This window comes from Loxodonta africana, chromosome 14 (assembly GCF_030014295.1).
Source record: "Loxodonta africana isolate mLoxAfr1 chromosome 14, mLoxAfr1.hap2, whole genome shotgun sequence".
NCBI classification, from domain to species: domain Eukaryota; kingdom Metazoa; phylum Chordata; class Mammalia; order Proboscidea; family Elephantidae; genus Loxodonta; species Loxodonta africana.
Genome location: NC_087355.1, coordinates 41,514,530 through 41,534,228, shown reverse-complemented (window position 1 = coordinate 41,534,228; position 19,699 = coordinate 41,514,530). Strand labels below are relative to the sequence as shown.

At 38.3% G+C, this 19,699-nt stretch overlaps 1 protein-coding gene across 1 annotated transcript in view; it reads right to left on the bottom strand.

Moving 5' to 3' along the window:
* The window catches only part of NECAB1 (N-terminal EF-hand calcium binding protein 1), a 162,530-nt gene that overhangs the window by 129,250 nt on the left and 13,581 nt on the right, over positions 1-19,699 (bottom strand). Inside the window, exon 3 of the mRNA XM_003408247.4 lies at positions 7,126-7,234. Within this exon, the coding sequence (XP_003408295.1) occupies positions 7,126-7,234 (109 nt within the window). The remainder of the gene's footprint in view (positions 1-7,125; positions 7,235-19,699) is intronic.

The window sequence follows — 19,699 nt, the reverse complement described above, 5'->3', positions numbered from 1 at the left end:
TAAAAGGTTTGAAAGCACAGGCCTTGCGTACAAATGATTAAAGGAAACAGTCAAGTTGCGTGGGCACTCTGAAGAACAATGGAGAAAATAAGGCAAGTGCAAAGCGATGGAATGGAGACAGGTAAGGTAAAGTCCAAAAGTAGGAGATGAATTCCAGATATCAGGGTAGGATGGAGAGAGGGAAATTGAGCAAAGAATGGAAATAACGCCCACAGAATAAAAGAATAACATTTCTAGAGTGTAGCAACTCCCACACTAAAAAGCCAACATAATGGATATAAAAAAGGAAGAGGTAAAGGCAGCAATTAAAGCAATTACCTCAACGATACTCTATATCCAAATATATTCCACTGCTAGAGAGAATCAACCATCAAGAATAAAATACCTGAACGTGATCTGAAAAACTGACTTGAAATATGCAATATGCAAAACAGACAGCTAAAAATCTGAAAATTTACTGAGGTGGCATGACAGAATGGAAAATCTGAGTTTTCGTTTTTTAGGCTAAGACAATCCCAGCCCCTGACACATACTATCTGTGTAACCTTGGGCAAGTTACTGAACCTTCTGTATCTCAGATTCCTTAAGCATAGGATATGAATAATAATAATACTCTCTTACTTAGCTTTTGTGAAGATGAATAAGATGCTACTAGTAGGTACCTGGTACACAGTCATTCAATAGATGAATTTCCCTTTTCCTTTAGAAATTAAATGTTTCCTTTAGGAACTAAATATTTCATCTAGAAATTAAACACTTTCTGCCTTCACACAAAATATGACTTGAATACAGTCTTTGTCAAAGAAAATTGCAACCAAATTTTTCAGAAATTGTAACTAAGGATAAGCCCTTTCCATGACTCTTGGAAAAAATCTCCTTGAAATTCCCTCCCTTATAAATCCCTAAAATTTCTGCCAGGGCTCCTTTGCCCCAGCTGTTTTGCTGAACCCCAACACTGCCACATCTAGGCTGCCTATTCCATTGTAGCCTGATATTCTCTGGACTTGGACTTTCACATTGCTGTCTTGACATATAGCTATACCATCTCTCTCTTCTCTAATCTCTCGCCTGTGCACCTCTCTCAGTCATGCCATGCTTGCTTAGCCTAAAACCCGGGTTTTTTTGCCCTATTTTGCAGACACTTAAGTTGTTGCTGCTTTTTAAGCCTTCACTTCTAGTTGAAAATGATACAGGATATTTTAATAATAGGGAGTGAGATCACTTTTGCCCACTCCTGGAATTGCAATGAACTTTCTAGGTCACAATGCAGTTCAGGGTGAGCTATATGCTCTTCAGATCGAACCCTGGTTTTTCCGTGGGTATTGATCTTGCCTTCTTGACCTTATCAGTTGCTGTCCAGTTGACTCCAACTCATGGTGAACCCATGTGTGTCAGAGTAGAACTGTGCTCCATAAGGTTTTCAATCGTTGATTTTTCAGAAGTAGATCACCAGGCCTCTCTTCCAAGGCACCTCTAAGTAGACTCATACCTCCAATCTTTCACCTAGCAGTGTAGGGCGTTAACTGTTCGTACCACCCTGGGACACCCTTCTTTATCAACTGCCTGTAAAATGTGTCTGCTTAAGCAGTGTGATGATAACCCCAGGGAAAGTGGCTTCATCAACCACCTCATCCAGCTTTAGAATTTCACTGTCATGCACAAAATGGATGAGCAAGTTTTTCAGTTCCAGAAGTGGCAAAATTCTTCCACCTGGAACGGACCTGTTGATATCATTACTCTCCAATTATTATGGAAGTTTAGCTCATCAGTACTGCACAAGAACTGTATTCAAATGTTAGGAAGACTTGTCATACAGATAAAAAAATATTCTGATTCTCCATGGACCTAAGGAGCGGAACTAAGAAAAGTCAGTGGAAGATTAGAGGGAGAAATTTCAGCTCAGGACCATGCTCTTTTAGTGGGTGGTGATAGTCCTGTCACTTTGGGTGTGCTTCAGTGATTTAACAAGTCAGAATCAACTCGACGGCAATTTTGTGTGTGTGTGTGTGTATGGAAGTTCCAGGGCTCGATGCCCAAAAATTCCCTGAGCCTGTAATAGGAAACACTTGCTCTAAAGACATGAGCCATTCATCCTTAGTCAAAGGTCCCTGTCTGAGGGCCCTAAGAATCTTTTCTGTATGTTCACTCTCTGTCCCAGGAATCAAGCTTCCATCTAGTGTACAATTTGGTCTACCCTGACAGTCTGAGACTCCAAAGTGCAGTATACTAGCAGAGCTGTCTGTGGTCTCCAGAGGAGCCTGCTGTGGTTCAAAAGTCCTTGGGTGGCACAAATGATTAAGTGCTTGTCTACTAACTAAAAGATGGGCCCTTTGAACCCACCCAGGGGAGCTTGGAAAAAATGCCTGGCAATTTGCTTCTGAAAGGTGGCAGCCTTGGAAACCCTGTGGAATGCAGTTCTACTCTACACACATAGGTCACTATGAGTCAAAATCAACTCAACGGCAAAGGATTTGGTTTGTGTGTTGTGGTCAGCACTGCAAGGATTTATGCTAACTTTTCATGTTTTCCTCTTACTACGAAACACAGGCAAGCTGGCTTTCTGATGAATGAAGAGTACTTTCAATAACATGGAACTTTCCTCTTGACCTAGTGATCTTTCTTCTACCTATTCCTGTTCTTTAATTGGTGTGGTGGTCCCAATTTGTGAGCTAACAAAGCTGCAGATTAGCTTTCGCTTATATATTTTTTCCAAGTTTAATCTTTAAGGGATTTAAGTATCCTGTTTTGAACATTAACATTTACAAAATTTGAGGGAAAAATGTGCTTAAAAAAGTTTTACTGCAGCAGGAAGAGACGCATTAAGGTGAGCTAAAATTACTGAGAGATTAACAGCACAAAAGGAAAACAAAGATTAGGTATATTTGACCCAGAAAGAAGACAGTTAAAACGAGGCTTGACAGAGATCTATGAAATCAGCAAAGTCTTAGTAAGGCGGACATGACATTCTTCAGAATGATTATGAGTTTGTTTGCACTTCCCTTAAAGCTTCAGAGTGTGAAATTTTTCAACAATATTTTGCTCAGTTGTAAAAAAAAAAAAAAAAAAAAAATTCACTTTGGCCTTCTTCTCTTCGCCATATCCATACCCCAAGTACCCACCACAGAAACAAACCTATTAATTGTTCCACACTCAATCAGTTACTCTATCAAAGAAGAACTCATGAAAACTTTCCAAATATAATGAGAAAAGATTTAAAAAAAAAAAAAGGGTGATGGAAAGTTAAGCTTCCTATGCCTTTAAATGTCCACTACTCTTACTCAGGGTTCTTTTCACTTTCAAAGTCTTTGCACCCAATGAAATCTTCCAGCTGTAAAGAATTATCACATGGTATCCAACAAGCAAAATGATTCATGAAATTAACATTAGAATGAGATTATACCTAGCTTTGACTTTAACCTTGTGCCTGTGCAGTGACGGGCGCTCATACCTCCTTAGATCTCTTCATTAACGTGGAGGGAAATGTGGTTAATGGTTTAGGTTAGAAATACAACAAAAATATTTTCTATGATTCAGACCTGAAATACTTCCAACCTTAGTAGTATTCATGACAGAAACCTGTGCATAGTTTCAAAAGTGTAAATTCTTATGAAATTGGATATTTTTGGGATTTGTTTATTTGTAAGCGTTCATCTGCACCCATTAGAAGCCATTTGACTGTAAAGATCGAAGTGACTCCAGGGCACAGTAAGAACTGCAGTGAAGTCCTCAAGATAATTTCTCAGTGGGAAAGAAATGAACATATTGATTTTTTTAAAAAATGAAAGAGTAAATAAATGAATGAATGAAAAATAAAAGAAATAAATGAAGGAAAAAAGCAGGAATATTAGTTTTGGAAATTAAGACTTCTACCTAAATGTGCATGGAGGGGTCGATATAGATAGACAGATGGGGATAGACAGATAGACGGATAGAGAGAGAGAGAGAGCGATCAAAGAAACAAACAAAATTCACTGCTGTCAAGTTGATGCTAACTCATAGTGACCCTACAGGACTGAGAAGAACTGCTCCACAGGGTTTCCAAGGCTGTAATCTTTGCAGAAGCGGACTACCACATCTTTTCTCCTGCAGAGTGACTGGTGCCTTCAAACTGCTGACCTTTCAGTTAGCAGCTGAGCGCTTAACCACTGGGCTCCTTAGATATAGACAGATAGGTAGGAAGCTGGATAGGTAGAAAGATAGGTACATAGATATACAGACAGATAGATTGATATTTTATTTGTTGAAACTTTTTTTTTTTAAATCATTGCACAGCTCTACATTTATAGTTTGTTCATTTAAAAGCTGCCTATAAAACATGACTTCTGAAAGTCTGTAGGTTTCTCTGAATTTTTTAGGTCATTTCACAAAGAACAATTTAGTTAATTTTTACATTTAAAACCATCTTAATTATGTTTCACTAAAGGCACAAGCTCTAATTAAATTTCCAAACGATATTTGTTTCTTATGATAAAAATAGAGCATGATATTTTAAGAATATTCTTCAAGAGACAAAAGGGGAAAATCTAACCAGCAAGATCTGTTTTCAGTATTTTCCTTTTTTCTCTAAATATTTTTGAAGTGAATATGTATGTCGCTTTTCAAACAGTAAAATATAATGTTTGTAGCAAAAAGACTTGGATTTCAAGAAATAGTAGGGATAAACTGAGTTAATACTATCTTAGAACACTCTGTCCCAAGAAACAGAATCTCAAATCAGCTCCAGAAAATTCACTGTAACAATCAAATACTTATTTAATGGAATAGTCCCTGGGTGGTGCAGAAGATTAGCATACTTGGCTGCTAACCAAAAAGTTTGGTTAGTCCAGCCAGAGGTGCCTTGGAAGAAAGGCAGTCTACTTTAGAAAAATCAACCACTGAAAACCCTGTGGCGCACGTTCTCCTCTGACACATATGGGGTCGCCATGAGTGGGAATTGACTCAATGACAACTGGTTTTTGATTTAATGGAATCCAAGATGAGGTTGAATGGCCAGGTTTCCAAGCAGCCATGGGGGCCTCCACAACAGATGTCTGTGGACTCTGACTGTCATGGTCGGCGATTAACTGAAGACAGTGAGTCTGACTGGCTTAGTCCAGGCTATGGATTGGCTCCTGCAATCAAGCTTCTACCTATGACTGCACTAAAGGGGTTGGGGATGTTGGGCCATGGCAGCATTTGGGAGAAGAGTAGATGTTCTTAGAAGGTGTGTGGAAGGGGAAAAATTAATAGGCATATATAGTGACAATTGCTAAAATAATTAAAATTTGGATCATATAAAAGTCATCACTTGCTTGAGATATAGCTCGAAAATTTCTGTTCCAATGATTGGATTAACCTTTTTTAATTCATTGACCATTGACATCCTTTTAATTTTTTTCGGACAGGAATTTTATGAATATCGTTAAGAAGTTTCTATCTTTAGCCCCAAATTAAGTCAAACAGCATTATGATCAGAAAACACGTACTGTTGCTGACACACAGGAGTCACAATGACCTACAAAGCTGTCATTCCTCCCTAAAGTTCTTTAATAATACTCACCAACCTACAGGGTAAAGATGAGGCACTTCTGAAATCTCAGAATGCAAATTCCTTCTTGTTTGTCCCATTTTTCTTCTCCAGTTTCATCTTCCCTACTCCCCACCTTACAGTTGACACTTTGGTCACACAAAAATATTTGTCACTCTCATTTACTCATGGTACACCGTACCTTCAGGCTTTTTCTCATACTGTTCCCTCTGACTGTAATATTCTATCCCTTTCTACTCTCCCATAAAGACTTAGCTCCTGGCCACACAATCATGAGAACATTCCCTGAACCCAGCAAACTGAGTGAAGATTCCCTCCCTTGTGATTCCAGAGTATTTCATACATGTCTCAACCATAACATGTATGATACTGTATTGAAATTATCAACGACTAGGTCTATTTCTCCCCTAAACTACAAGCAGGTTCTATGTTGTATCACCAATAAGTACTATGGGCTTGATAGTATGCTGTATTTGTTGAAAAGAATCAAACTGATCCAGTGACCCGCCAATACTCTTTCTAACAACAAAAAACTTAAGCCATTTCAAAGGGAATTTGAAACTCCAATGGAAGTCAAGAAACTTACAAAACCAATTGTTTTCAAAATATTCAGCTGCTTGAGTAAAGTAAATTTAATCTTTTAATTTTTCGTATTAGTTTGCCTTAACAAAATATCTGTACATTGGCGTAGCCCAAGAGCATTTACCTGGCGCGACTCACTGCCTGAAACATTGCAACACTTTGCCTAAAGCAAGATAGCAATTGTTCCAAGCAGCAGACTGACAGATGGGTCTTAGAACATGGTTACAATGATGCTTTCACATCATATTTTCTGTAATCACAACTGTCACAAATAATGGATTTGGCTCAATTACCCAAATCAAGCAGCACATTTCTGTTGTTCTATATGCTAAATATCTCATTATTTTGTATTTTCAAGCACACGAGAATATAAATAGTCATCGTAAAAGCCATACTAATGCAAAAGATAGATCTATGTAGGTTAAATAAAATAGATGGATGCTGCATACCCTGATTATTCAGAGTAAAATTCTGTGTCCTTCTGCATTACCTGTATCTCTCAGGTACAGTGATTTGGAGTTCAGCGCATCTGAATTGTCCAGATAACTGCTGTAATTCCCCATCTCATTCTGCTAATATAAGAATATATACTTTGTTCTGTTCTATATAGGGTCGCTCTGAGTCAGAACTGACTCAACGGCACCTAATAACAATATAAGAATGGCCTAAGAACAATTTTTAAATGAAGCAAATTCATATGATGCCTAAGCAACAAGTCAACAATCTACTTTCTTATTAATGATAGAATTTGAATTATTTACAATCTACAATTTTTATACATTCTGCAGAAAGGCACAGTCCAAAACTACTTGAGGAAAAACAGATCATTGTTTTCCAATTCAAAGTTCAGTTTTTCAGAGCATTTCACTTATTAGAGAAGGTGTCAGAATTAAATATAGCTGAGCATTATAAGGTGTACACTCTGTATCTTTCCTCCTTTTCTCCTTCAGCATACGCACTCTTGTGTGCTCACTCTCTACCTCATTTACAGAACCCAGTGATAAAGAAACTCCTACTTGGTGTTATGCGTATCGATGGTATGGAAGAGCTCATGTAATTCTTCTCCACTCAACACTCCATCTGCAAAATACGCTTTGAATTCCTCAAAGGACAATTTTCCATCATCTGAAATGGTAAGAAGAAACAGAAGAGAAGCAAATCATTTCAACTTTTTACATTGGTCTTTCCATTGTAAAACCTTGCCCAAATGCTTGTGCCTGTGTATCTGTGCATGCACACACAGATACTCGGAAAGCAAGAACAAGGTGCAAAAAGGAAATAATCCATTACATCTCTGTAGTATGCAGAATGCAGACATATGCGCCCTGATGAAATATAAATCTATGTGGTTTTAGGCACTTAGGTGTTCACTTATTTACTAGACAAAACATTTAACAAGCACTGGTCAACTCAAAAAGATATTCACTCAACCAAAAAAGAACCCAACACAGAGTCAATTATATTTTTCCTTCATGGTGCCAGACATACACAGGACCTAGCAAATTAAAGGACAAAGACTAGATGTTCAAAATATATATATCGACTGAAAGAATGCTCACGTGTGGATATCAGAAGTGTTATTACAGTCCAACAAACTGCATTCATTTCTTTACTCTTTAAACAAATAAGCACTTTTTAAACCAAACACAGTCTACTTATTATGGGATGGCAAACTGAAACACAATCAGGGAGTCTTAATAAAAAGGATAAGGTGTACAGACACAGGCATAAGTATGCTGCACAGCGCAGCACAGTAAATGCAGTAAGATGCACAGCTTGAAATGTATGGGGGTTGTAGCAAGATTCCTTTCATTTGGGGTATGAGAGGTTTTAGTAGCATTTGAGCCAGTCTTTGAATAATAGGTGTAATCTGGATAAGTATAAATAGAAGAAACATATTAACAACAGGCAAAAGTAAGAGTTTGGTTCAAGACACAAATCAGCAAATCTAGAGAATGAGTGGACAGGAGGCAGAAGAAAGCACCCTCGCTGTGCCAGGAGCCGGTTTGTCAGTGATCTCAGTGAGCTTCCCAATGACTGGGAGTGCTGGATACAACTGTCTCCTTTACAATGGGGAAACTGAGGTCTAAAGGAGGAAGGAACAGTCCCAGGATCACAAAGCTCCTATAGTCTGTTTCTACCCAACAACACTCTACTGAACATAGCTGAGTTTGCCTTTGAGTAGAAGAAAGTGTTGTTCAACAGGACTGACTCTTCAAGCCTCATTTACAGCATTTAAAAAAAATCAGATAGCCCACAGACCACCTAGAATTCTGTAAAAATACAGATTCCTGGGCCCTACCAGAGAATCGAGAAGCCCTGGTGGTGCAACAGTTAAGCGCTCAGTTGCTAACCAAAAGGTTGGCAGTTTGAACCCACCTAGTGGCTCCATGGGAGAAAGATCTGGTGACCTGCTCCTGTAAAGATTACAGACTAGAAAATCCTATGGGGGCAGCTCTACTCTGTCACCTGGGGACACTGAGTCGAAATTGACTTGATGTCACACAACCACCAGCGAATCAGAATCTCATAATAGAGGGTTAGGAAGGGTAGGCAGGCAAAAAGTCTGGATTTTTCACAACCGGTGCACTTCCTCCTTACACTAAGGTTTGAGAAGTATTACTACAGAGGACAGGATAGGCCTAATCACTGAATTACTTAATTTTTTCAGATAAGGCACTAAAATCTGTAACATTTTAAAAAATCTTTACTGCAAAATACAAATATAACAATCCCTAAGACCTGTTGCCAAAGAGTCAATTCCGACTCATAGCGACCCTATGGGACAGGGTAGAACTGCCCCATAGGGTTTCCAAGAAGCTGGTGGATTTGAACTGCCAAACTTTTGGTTTGCCGCCGAACTCTTAACTACTGAGCCACCATAATTGATTCTTAAGAGTTTTAAAATTTTGTTTCATTCTGCTTTTTAACTTAATAGGTACATTAAATCAATCTTCCAATTAACCTTGTCAACAGTTAACTGGGCAGACAGACATAGCCTTCGCGGTGGTAGCGAATCCAGACCTTGATGAAGCATAGAATGAATTCCTGATCCCCGGCCCAGCCCAGCCTTTCCAACACCATGATGACCTATCACAAAACAAAAGTTTAGTCCACCAAGCTCACCAATTGTCCAATTGTGCATTTCTGTTTTTGCACGGGTTATTTTAGTGTCATGTTTCAAATGATTATTTTTAAATTTAGCCTCATGTAACCTCATGATTCCACGTCCCATTAGTGGGAAATGTATATCCCAGGTTATACTTAGTATAGTATTTCTACTGTGCATCTCCTCTACTCTGATGAACAATATATTGCCACGTTAGGGAACTGGACACAAATCAGGTCTAGGTCTAGGTCAAAGAGAGAGAGAGAGACTTTTTCATCTATTTTTTTTTCAAAGACAGAAAAAGAGAAACCATTCCACCATTTCCATCTCTACCTCTGTGGTCTGCAATGAATGTAATAAATACATATTCACGATGACATGTTTTCTTTGGTGAACATTTAATGGTTCTTAGGTGAGCTGAAGCAGGGTATTAGAGAAGGCTGCTTGCCTGTGCACCCTGTGGATGGGGTGGGCCTCTGTAATACTTCTTTATAATTATTGTAAGTAAGTGATCTTAAATAAACAATGTACCTACTATTAAATAGAAGCATTGACTAACAAGCACCCTCCTGATTCTCTGGGGCTGAAGGCTTTTTTTTTTTTTTAAGCTCTCAATAAAAAAAAAAAAGAAAAGAAGGCATTGAATTACAGTCCTGCCGGCTGGGAGAATGTAAAGCGTGTTTTGAAAGCCTACTTTTACCACATGCAGGACTCCTGAAAGTTTTCACTCCAGGCTGCCATGCTTTTAAATGAGCAGTTGCAAGGAGTTACTAGAATATTTCAAGAGAGAAAAAATATCCCTCTAGGGTGGTTCTGCATTAATGAGTCAATTGTAAATTTTTTATTAAAAATATTTTAACTTCAATTTTCCCGCGGATCTTTTCTTTTGAAATGGAACAACAGAGCGAAGCCTTGATTTACACTGGCTTGGCTCCCAGAATTGTTGAATCTTGTGAAGTCTGATATCCTATGGTAATAAATTTTAACTTTCACCACCAAAGGGCACAGGTTTTTCAGCTTTTTGTGTTTGAATTGATGCTTTGCCTGAGTTTGTCCTGAGCATAGTTGGCCCCTCTCTCCTCTATTTTAAAATTTCCTGGCCTTCTACTCCAAATGCTACTAATTTTTTGAGATGAAGGCAAAAGAATGCAGTTGCTTAGAGAACAGTCCTAGAATAAAGAAAAATTTGACTTTTGAAAATGGATTTTTCATTTGCTAGTACGGCACTTTCATCAATTCTTTCATCAAATATTTATCAAGATCCTAATATGTACCATGGAAGCCCTGGTGGCATACTGATTAAGAGCTATGGCTGCTAACCAAAAGTTCAGCAGTTCAAATCCACCAGATGCTCCTTGGAAACTCGTGGGGCAGTTCTACTCTGTCCTGTAGGGTCACTATGAGTCGGAATCAATTCGATGGCAATGGGTTTTGGGTGCTATGTGCCAAACACTGTGCTTTGTGCTAAGAATACAGGTAGGCAAGCCCTATGGATCTTACAATTATGATAGAGGATATAGGAAATGAAAGCAGCAGTGGTGGCGCAGTGGTTAAAGTGATCAACTGCTAACCAGAAGGTCTGTGGTTAGAAACCACCAAAGGCTCCACAGGAGAAAGATGTGGCAGTTGCTTCCATAGAGATTTACAGCTTTGGAAAACTTTGGGGGTCACTATGAGTCGGAATCGACTGGACAGCAGTGGATTTGATTGGGTATAGGAAATGAACAGCCATGTGCAATGTGATAAGGGTAATTCTAGGAGACAGTGGTGATAGGAGCACACAGAAACAAAAACTAAGCCAAATTTAAGGGTGAAGGGAAGGATTCCCAGAAGAAGTGATACTGTAGCTGAGACACAAATGAAAAATAGAGGCTAACGAACAAATATCTGCAAAGGGGCGTATTCCAGGTAGAGGGATTGCCAACTACAAAGCCAAGAGGCAAGAGTGAGTATGAATTGGGGAGCTGAAATAAAAAATCAGTAATGCCCAGTCAAAAGCATGTTTTGAAAAGCATGTTTTGAGAGGAAAGGAAGAGAGGCCAGAGGATTAGATACTCAGAGGCAACATCATGAAAAAAAGCTTGAAAGTCACAGTAAAGAGTTTTGATTTTATCTTAAGAGAACTCAGGAGTCATTGGTAATTTTCTTAAGGCAGTGACAGAATCAGATGTAAATTTTAGAAAGCTTACTGTGGCTGCAAGAAGTAGAATTGAGTAGTGAGGTATCTGCTAGACGAGAGGGCCTGTTAAGAAGACAGGGCAGTAATCCACTGCACTGGGGGAATTTTGGTGGTGGCAGTGAGAACAAAGAGAAGTAGATAGATTTACAATCTGAGAAACAGACTGAACAGGAATTGGTGATCAGTTGGAAGTGGTGAGTGAGAACCCAAACTCATTGCCATTGAGTCGATTCCAACTCATAGCAAGAGCAGAATTGCCCCATAGAGTTTCCAAGGAACAGATGGTGGATTCAAACTGCCAACCTTTTGGTTAGCAATGGTAGCTCTTGAAGGAGTGATTATTCCAGGACAACACCTGCTTTCCAGGACTGAGCAACCAGATGCATTGTATCACCATTCACTGCAAGAGAGAACATGGGAAAAAAGCATGGTGTGAAGAGTGCTCCTTTTGACATGTTGAAATTAGAGGAGGCTGTGGAATAAGTGAAGGCAGCTAGTAATCAGGAGTACCACATGAGTCCAGAAAGCTCAAGAGAGAAGGGTGGGCTTGAGATGTATGCATGGGACCTATCAGCACACAGTGATTGAGGTTCTGGAAGTGGATGAGTTCTCCCAGAGGATGTCTACAATGAGAAAGAAAAGGGCTCAGGACAGACTATGGAAATGGCAACCAAATTCTTTAAATTTCAGATACTGAGTGTTGGGCTATTTCACAGATTAAGTGAGAGGATATATGGAAAGAAGTTAGCCCAGTACCTAGCACATAGTAAGAATTCAACAAATGGTAGACAGGATTTTCAGATAGGTTTTTTTTTCACTAGTTCAGTTGTGCTAGATGAAGATCATTTACGTTTTTTCTTACCACTTTCAACTCTTCCTTGAAAAATACTTTCTGAGTACAGACAAAAAGCGGCTATTTGATATATTTGCTTAATGATAAAAATTTAAATTAATTTTCTTGGGTAATCAGGATTTGTACGTCCTAAAACTGGTGCTGCTTTTTTTTTCCCCCCATAAGGATCTTTAAACACTCATTTACAGCTAGAGCTCTAAATTTGGTGTTGCCCTTCTCAGTCCTCCATGGCAATTTTAATCTAGTTTTTGTGAGCATTTTAAATGATAAGCCTTTCAAAACACTGCCTTTTTTTTTTCCATGTATTACTTTAACATTTTTGAACACTTTAAATATTGTAGCTTTTCGAGATCAAAACATCAAAATGTTATCATCTTAAATAATAACAACAGCCCCCTGGTATAAAACAAACACCTGGAAAGCATCAGTGAGTTTAATAAATAAAGGACAGCATATACTTTGCATATGTATGCACATTTTTGAGGCTGAAATTAAAAATGCAACTTTGTTTCTGAAATGAAGGTCTCACATATAAAATCAGAAAAACAATAAATAATATATTGTTAAATTTAATAGATTAAACATTTTATCTTAAACATAAATTTACCTTGTACAGCTCATGTGCTATCACTATGCATTAACTTTCTTATCTCTAAATGAAATCCCCTCCTTTTCCAACCTTCTAATGTTATATACTTCTTTTTTTCCAAACAATTTACTAACAGTATATAAATAAGAATATACTAGAAGCTCTTCTGGAGCCCTGTTGGCACAGTGGTTAAGCGTTCGGCTGCTAACCAAAAGGTCAGTAGTTCGAATCCACCAGCCGCTCCTTGGAAACCCTATGGGGCAGTTCTAATCTGTCCTATAGGGTCACTATGAGCCATAATCAACTCCACGGAAAAGTTTTTTTTTTTTTAAGAAGTTCTTCCAGTTTCAACTCTCGCATGTAAAGAGCTTGCAAGTTGTCACTCGCATCCTTAAAAAAAAAAAAAAAAAAAATTTTTTTTTTTCCAAGAAAAAGCTAAACAAACTGAAAACCAGTGACTTTTCTTGGACCCACCAGAGAGAAATGACAAAGAACAGAAAAGTCTCCCAAGCAGATGAATTCTAAATAATTCGTGCAGATACTCAGTCTTCAAGAAGGTGAAGCATAACTCTCCCTTCCTGAAGTGAGGGCTGTGCCTAGTGATTGCCTTCCAAAGAGTACAGTATAGAAATGGGGAAAAAGAGTAACTTTACAGTGGAGAAACCAGACAAACACAACCTCATCCAGATGAATAAGAACAACATCAACAGAGATAAGTCATGTTGATAGTATGAATCCTTAGTAATATGTGATGGCACTCTACCCGTGTGGGCTTCCTCCCCCAAGCCCATAACCCCAATCTAATCATGAGAAAGAAAAACATCAGACAAATCCCAACTGAGTGACAGTCTACAAATATGTGGCCAGTATTCCTCAAAACTGTCAAGATCATCAAAAACAAGGAAAGTGTGAGAAACTGTCACTGTCAAGAGTAGCCTAAGGAGACATGACTACTAAATATAATGTGGTATGGTGGATGGATCCTGAAACAGAGAAGGGACACTAGGTAAAAACGAAGGAAATCTGAATAAAATATGAACTTTGGTTAGTAATAATGTATCGATATTGGTTCATTAATTTTAACAGATATACTAATGTATTTATGGTCATAATAGGGGAAACCGGTTGCCAGGTGTTATGGATTGAATTGTGTCCCCCCCCCAAAATAAAAATTTTAGCAAGAATCTCAAGATTTTCTCTGATCGGCCAGCTACTGTATTTTTATGAAAATAACATGTACCCTCTGCAAGACACCCTCATAAGTACTACCATTCCAATCCTCTTCCACATGTCAAGATAATAAAATTAGCTTAGCACATTTATGAAAATACCTCGCGGGGGGAGGGTGTGGCCTGCAAACAAAGGCAGAAGGCATGTGTTATTTGCGTAAAAACACAATACAGCCACATGATTATCCTTGAAATAATAACAGAGATTGAATGAACTGACTTCCAGACTTAGAATATAGAGTACATACCCACCCCTGGAGTGGGGTGGGGTGCATGAAACCAAAAAACCAAACCCACTGCTGTCAAGTTGGTTCTGACGCATAGCAACCCTGCAAGACAGAGTAGAATTGCCCCCAAATGGTTTCCAGGGCTGTAACCTGTATAAAAAAAAAAAAAATTTTTTTTTTTTTAACCTGTAAATGGAAGCAGACTGCCACATTTTTCTCCCGTAGAATTGATGATGGATTCAAACTGTCAACATCTTGCATTGCACCACCAGGGCTCACGGGGTGCATGAAGTCCCACCTAAAATACTTGGACTCAGAGGGCTGGTGATTTTTTTCAAGAGTAAATCAAACTCTCTTTATTCTGACTTGCTGCACTGGTAGGATGCATGCTCGGAGTTGGTTTGCCATCCCTGGTAAGAAAGCCCACCTCCATGGCTCCATAGCAAGTTAGTATATTTATGAAATACTAACCATGAATCCTGCATTGTATCAATCACTGAGTGTATAAAGGTATACCCACCACTAGGCATACAATATAATATACAAGATTCTATGAGAATATAGAGGAAAGAATGGTGGACAGTCAGGCAAGGGCACTAGTATTTATTTAGTGTCTACCATGTTAAATGCATGGTATTTTACTTGTGGTATTTCATTTGACACAGTGGCTGTAACAATGGGCTCAAATATGGCAATGGTTGTGAGGATGGTGCAGGACCAGGCAGTGTTTCGTTCTGTTGTATGTAGGATTGCTATGAGTAGGAACTGACTCGATGGCACCTTACAACAACAACCATAACACAGAAGACCTATAAGTCAAGCTTGAGGGTTTAAGTAACACTCAAATTTTTATAGCTTGTACATGACAGAACTAATTTACAATTCAGCCTCTGACTCCTAAGCCTGCTGTATGTCACACCGAGTTCAGAAGTCTTCAGAATCAGAAGGATGACGGTCATACCCAGCAGGCTAGAAGGACTGGAGCTCAGTGTCCTTAAGGGATTATGAGTGGAGAGGAGGCTGGAAAGATAAAGCCATGCTAAGGAGTCTGGATTTTATCCCATGGGCAATAAGTAGCAAATGCAGGGTTTTGAACAGAAAAGTGTTAAGATCAGATTTACATTTAAGAAAAATTACTCCAATAAACCACCTAGTGTATATTTTTATCACAGTATTTGTTATGGTGTATAATAATTTTCTAATTAATGTGTATATACCCCACTGTAATGTGAACATTAATTTAACTAAACTCCATTGTATTATCTACTCTGTGTGTGTGTGTGTGTGTGTGTGTGTGTGTGTGTGTAAGGAATACCAACTTTAATTTAGCCCTGTGTATTTTTTGTATCTTCAATGCCTAACACAGGGTCTGGCAAATAGGAACAATTCATAGTAGCACTTGAATGAATGAAGTAAATAAGGATGGAGGAAGAAAGAGAAGGTTGAGACTAGAGCTTAAGATCTTCCATCTCAAAGCCTTACACTGTCATTTCTATGCATAATTCTCATTAGTCTTAATGAAATACTTAAAAAGGAGCTGTTTAATGACCAATTGAATCATTTTTGTGAAAAAAATAAAAATATTGCTACTTTTAGAGGACTACACTGATCCACTGGTTATTATGACATCATGAAGACACAGCCAATGTAAGCCAGTGTCACAATATTTCTACAATCAAGGAGAGACAAATATAAAACATATCACACACATTTCTTTCTTTTTTTTTGCATTTCTTTGATTCTTTTTAATTAGAAATCATGAATACGATGAATTCAGGTTCCTTAATTTTCAGTGTGGTACAAAGAAACCAAAGTTTGTCTTTGGCATAAAGAGCCAACTCTAAGGACACATAAGAAATTATATTAGGACTCAGCTGTAGGTAGCTTAAGCAGGAAAAGCTGAATGACCAGGGAAAGGTCAGGACAAGCACCAGGACAACTCTGGGGTCTTACTTAGCAAGGTAACCATGAGCAGAACCTTTGGGCACAGACACATGAACAATTCAACACCAATCAACTTCCTCCCACTGGGAGAGAGAGTATGGCTGTTCCACTGTATATCGCTTGGACATCTCTTAGCCAATAGGAGGGTGGGAAGGCCATTGTAATTGATAGTTTCACCAAATAAGAATAAGAATTACAACAAAATTTGGAAACATTTATAAAGAACTTCCCCTGGACCAGGCATTGCTCTAAGAAGTTCATGCATATTATCTCATTTAATCTTTCAACAAGTTTGAGAGAAATGCACTGTTTTCATTTTTTTTCACAGATAAGGAACTTAAGTAGTTTGCCCAGGTCACAATTAGTAACTGCAGCAGGGATTGAAACTCAGGTAATTTGATGGTGGCTTCCTGGGTTGTGCAAATGGATAAGCACTTGGCTGCTAACCAAAAGGCTGGTAGTTCAAACCCACCCAGAGGTGCGTTGGAAGGAAGCCTGCAGCTCTGTTTCCAAAAGGCCGCAGCCATGAAAACCCTACGGACAACAGTTCTAGTCTGCAACACATGGGGTTGCCATGAGTCAGACCTGGCTCCACCGCAACTGTTTTTTGTTTTTTTGTTCTTAATCTAATGGCAAAGTCATAAGCATAAAGCTACATGCTTCTCAGATGTAGATGAAGTAGAAAAGATGATTAAATTGCATGAACGGAAAGGGAAAGGAATTGTGGACTGCCGTCCTCTAGCTCTCCATTACAGGAAGCACTTACAGTAGAAGTCATATTGTAGGGAAGGTTGTTAGGTGCTACAGATTCAACTTTCAACTCACAGCAATCCCATGTGACAGAGTAAAACTGCCTCATAGGGTTTTCTAGGGTGTAATCTTTACAGGAGCAGATCACCAGGTATTTCTCCCACAGAGTCACGGGATGGGTTTAAACACCAACCAGTAGGTTAGCAGCTGAGTGTTTAACCATTGTACCACCAGGGCTCCGATTAGGTGTACTGTCTACACGCTCTAGGATCTAGTATTGGAACAGGGCCTGGCTTCTGAAACTTTGGCAGCCCATGAACATCCTCCTGGGCTCAGTAATTTGGATCTGAATTTTCCATTTGTTTCTGTGATAGCTGATAAGCCCAGCTATGTAAAGATAAGAATTTTCATAGTTTCTGCTTTTGGCAGAAAAGCAACACATTTATGAGTGTGAAACTCCTTTGCAGCTTAGAAAAAAAATCATACTATGGAAATAAAAAATCTGTTTTCCCTTATTTTGTTTAAAAAAAATCATTACAGTCAAAACTTGTACTGTTGGATTTCTCCTATATTTTGTACTGCTTGATGAACCACTTCTTTCAATAGGGTCACTGTTAGGGCATGAGATTTTTTTAATGACTCATTCTTACTAGACTTTGCTTTGACTTTCAAGCTAGGAGAAGTGTAGCTGAAGAGTTTGCATATGTCTGAGAGTAAACATGAATATCGGGCTCTCAGCACTCTGCTGCAAATTTGGTCTATAAAAAGCTATCTGATTTTGAGTTTCACTAATTTTACTCAACAGTTGGAGAAAACAGTGAAGAATGGTAAAAACAAGATCAGCCTTACACCAATAATCTTTATTTCCAGGACCCCATCCTTAAACTTTCCATCTCATTTGGGATTACGTGTCCTGATGAAGAGATGTGTGGGGCTAGACAGCCCACTGGTGGTGGAGATGCCTGACTCAGAAGTTGACATCAAAGTTGGCTCAGGATGCCTTGTTGTCAGGTTGAAGGAGACCCAGAATCACAGAGCTCTGAGTGGCACTCTGAAAGTTTGCTAGTCCATGCCTCTGCCTACAGAAAAAATACTCCCACTTAGACCTAGTAATCTGCTTCCAAAAAAGACTATAGTCAAGACAACCCTATGGGCAGTTCTATGTTGTCATATGTGGTCATATGAGTCGGAACTGACTCAACAGAAAAACCAACAACAACAACAATGAATCCTTGGTTCACCCCTCCATCTAGGGTCATATTATTGGATGTTAGTTTTTTTTAGTTAGTTGAATAAACCAAACTTTGGGCGACCAAATTGAAAGCTGTTAACAATTCTCATACAATCTATTAATACTGGCTATATAATGATCTAACAAAGTCTTCAAAATATTCCCAACACACAAGTACTACATTAACTGTTCTTACATTGGATTTTTTCTTTTTTTATTGCTAAAGTTATTTTCTTGAAGTGGATTAGTCTTTCACAGAAAGACCATTCATAATTATTTCAGATCACAAGGAAGCATTGAGGGTATTAAATCAATTAAACTAGTGTGTATTGGAGAAATGAGGGATTATAGTCAAGATCTTTGCAAATTCAGGGTGATAACTACACATATGTGTGCAGACTGAAATACAACCATATATAAAAAAGTGAGAAGATCACCAAATTTGAAGTTGGAGAGACCTGAGTTCAAGAATCTTGGTTCTGCTGTTTACATGCTATGCAGCCTGGAGAAAGTAACTTAACCTCCATGACTGGCACAAACAGTTAAGCAATTGACTACTAGCCAAAAAGTTAGTGGTTCAAGCTCACCCAGAGGCACCTCAGAAGACAGGCCTGGTGATCTGCTTCCAAAAGGTCACAGCCTTAAAAACTCTATGGAACAATTCTATTCTGCACACATGGAATTACCATGAGTCAGAACTGACATGACAGCAACTAACAACAAATTTCCTTACTTCCCTTAAAAAAAAAATAGGGATAATAATAAAAATAGCTAAAAATATTGAGTAATTACTATGTGCGAGATCAGGACTACGTGTTTTACAGGCATATTCTTGTTTAATTCTCAAGCCAAACTTCTGAGAGAAGTAATATTATTATCCCCCTTTTTTAGACGAGCCAACTAAAACATAAGGAAGTTGAGAAAGTTGCTCACAGTCATAAAGCCAGAAAGAGGCAGAACCAGGACACTGGGGTTCATCTGACCTAAAAGTCTATATTCCTACCACTTGCTATATTATTGACTATTCTGTGGACTTTTCATAATGATTGAAGATAATGTATACAAAACACCTAAAATAGTGCCCATCCCAAAATATACCTCCAATAAATTGTAGCTAATACTGTCAATTAATAAATAGCACATAAGCGACAACAGTATTTAGTCTTATTATTATTTTTTTTAATGACATATTTAGTTGTGTTTCTTCAGTTTTCAAGGTCAAGCTGTTGGTTAAGCACTCCTTACAAAGTGATTCACAAATATTTATTGAGCAAAAAAAAAAAAGATTTTTCTTTCTTTTTTTTATGATGTAACTGGCATTTTCCTCACCACTATGGACTGGTGGTGTGTAAAACAGTCACCATCTCTGCCCTTGTAGATTTAAAACGTACAGGCTGCTGGACTGGACAAAATGTCATAGAGAAAAACTATAAGCAGCTCTTAAAGATAAAAAAAAAAAAAAATTTTTTCTTTTTTAAA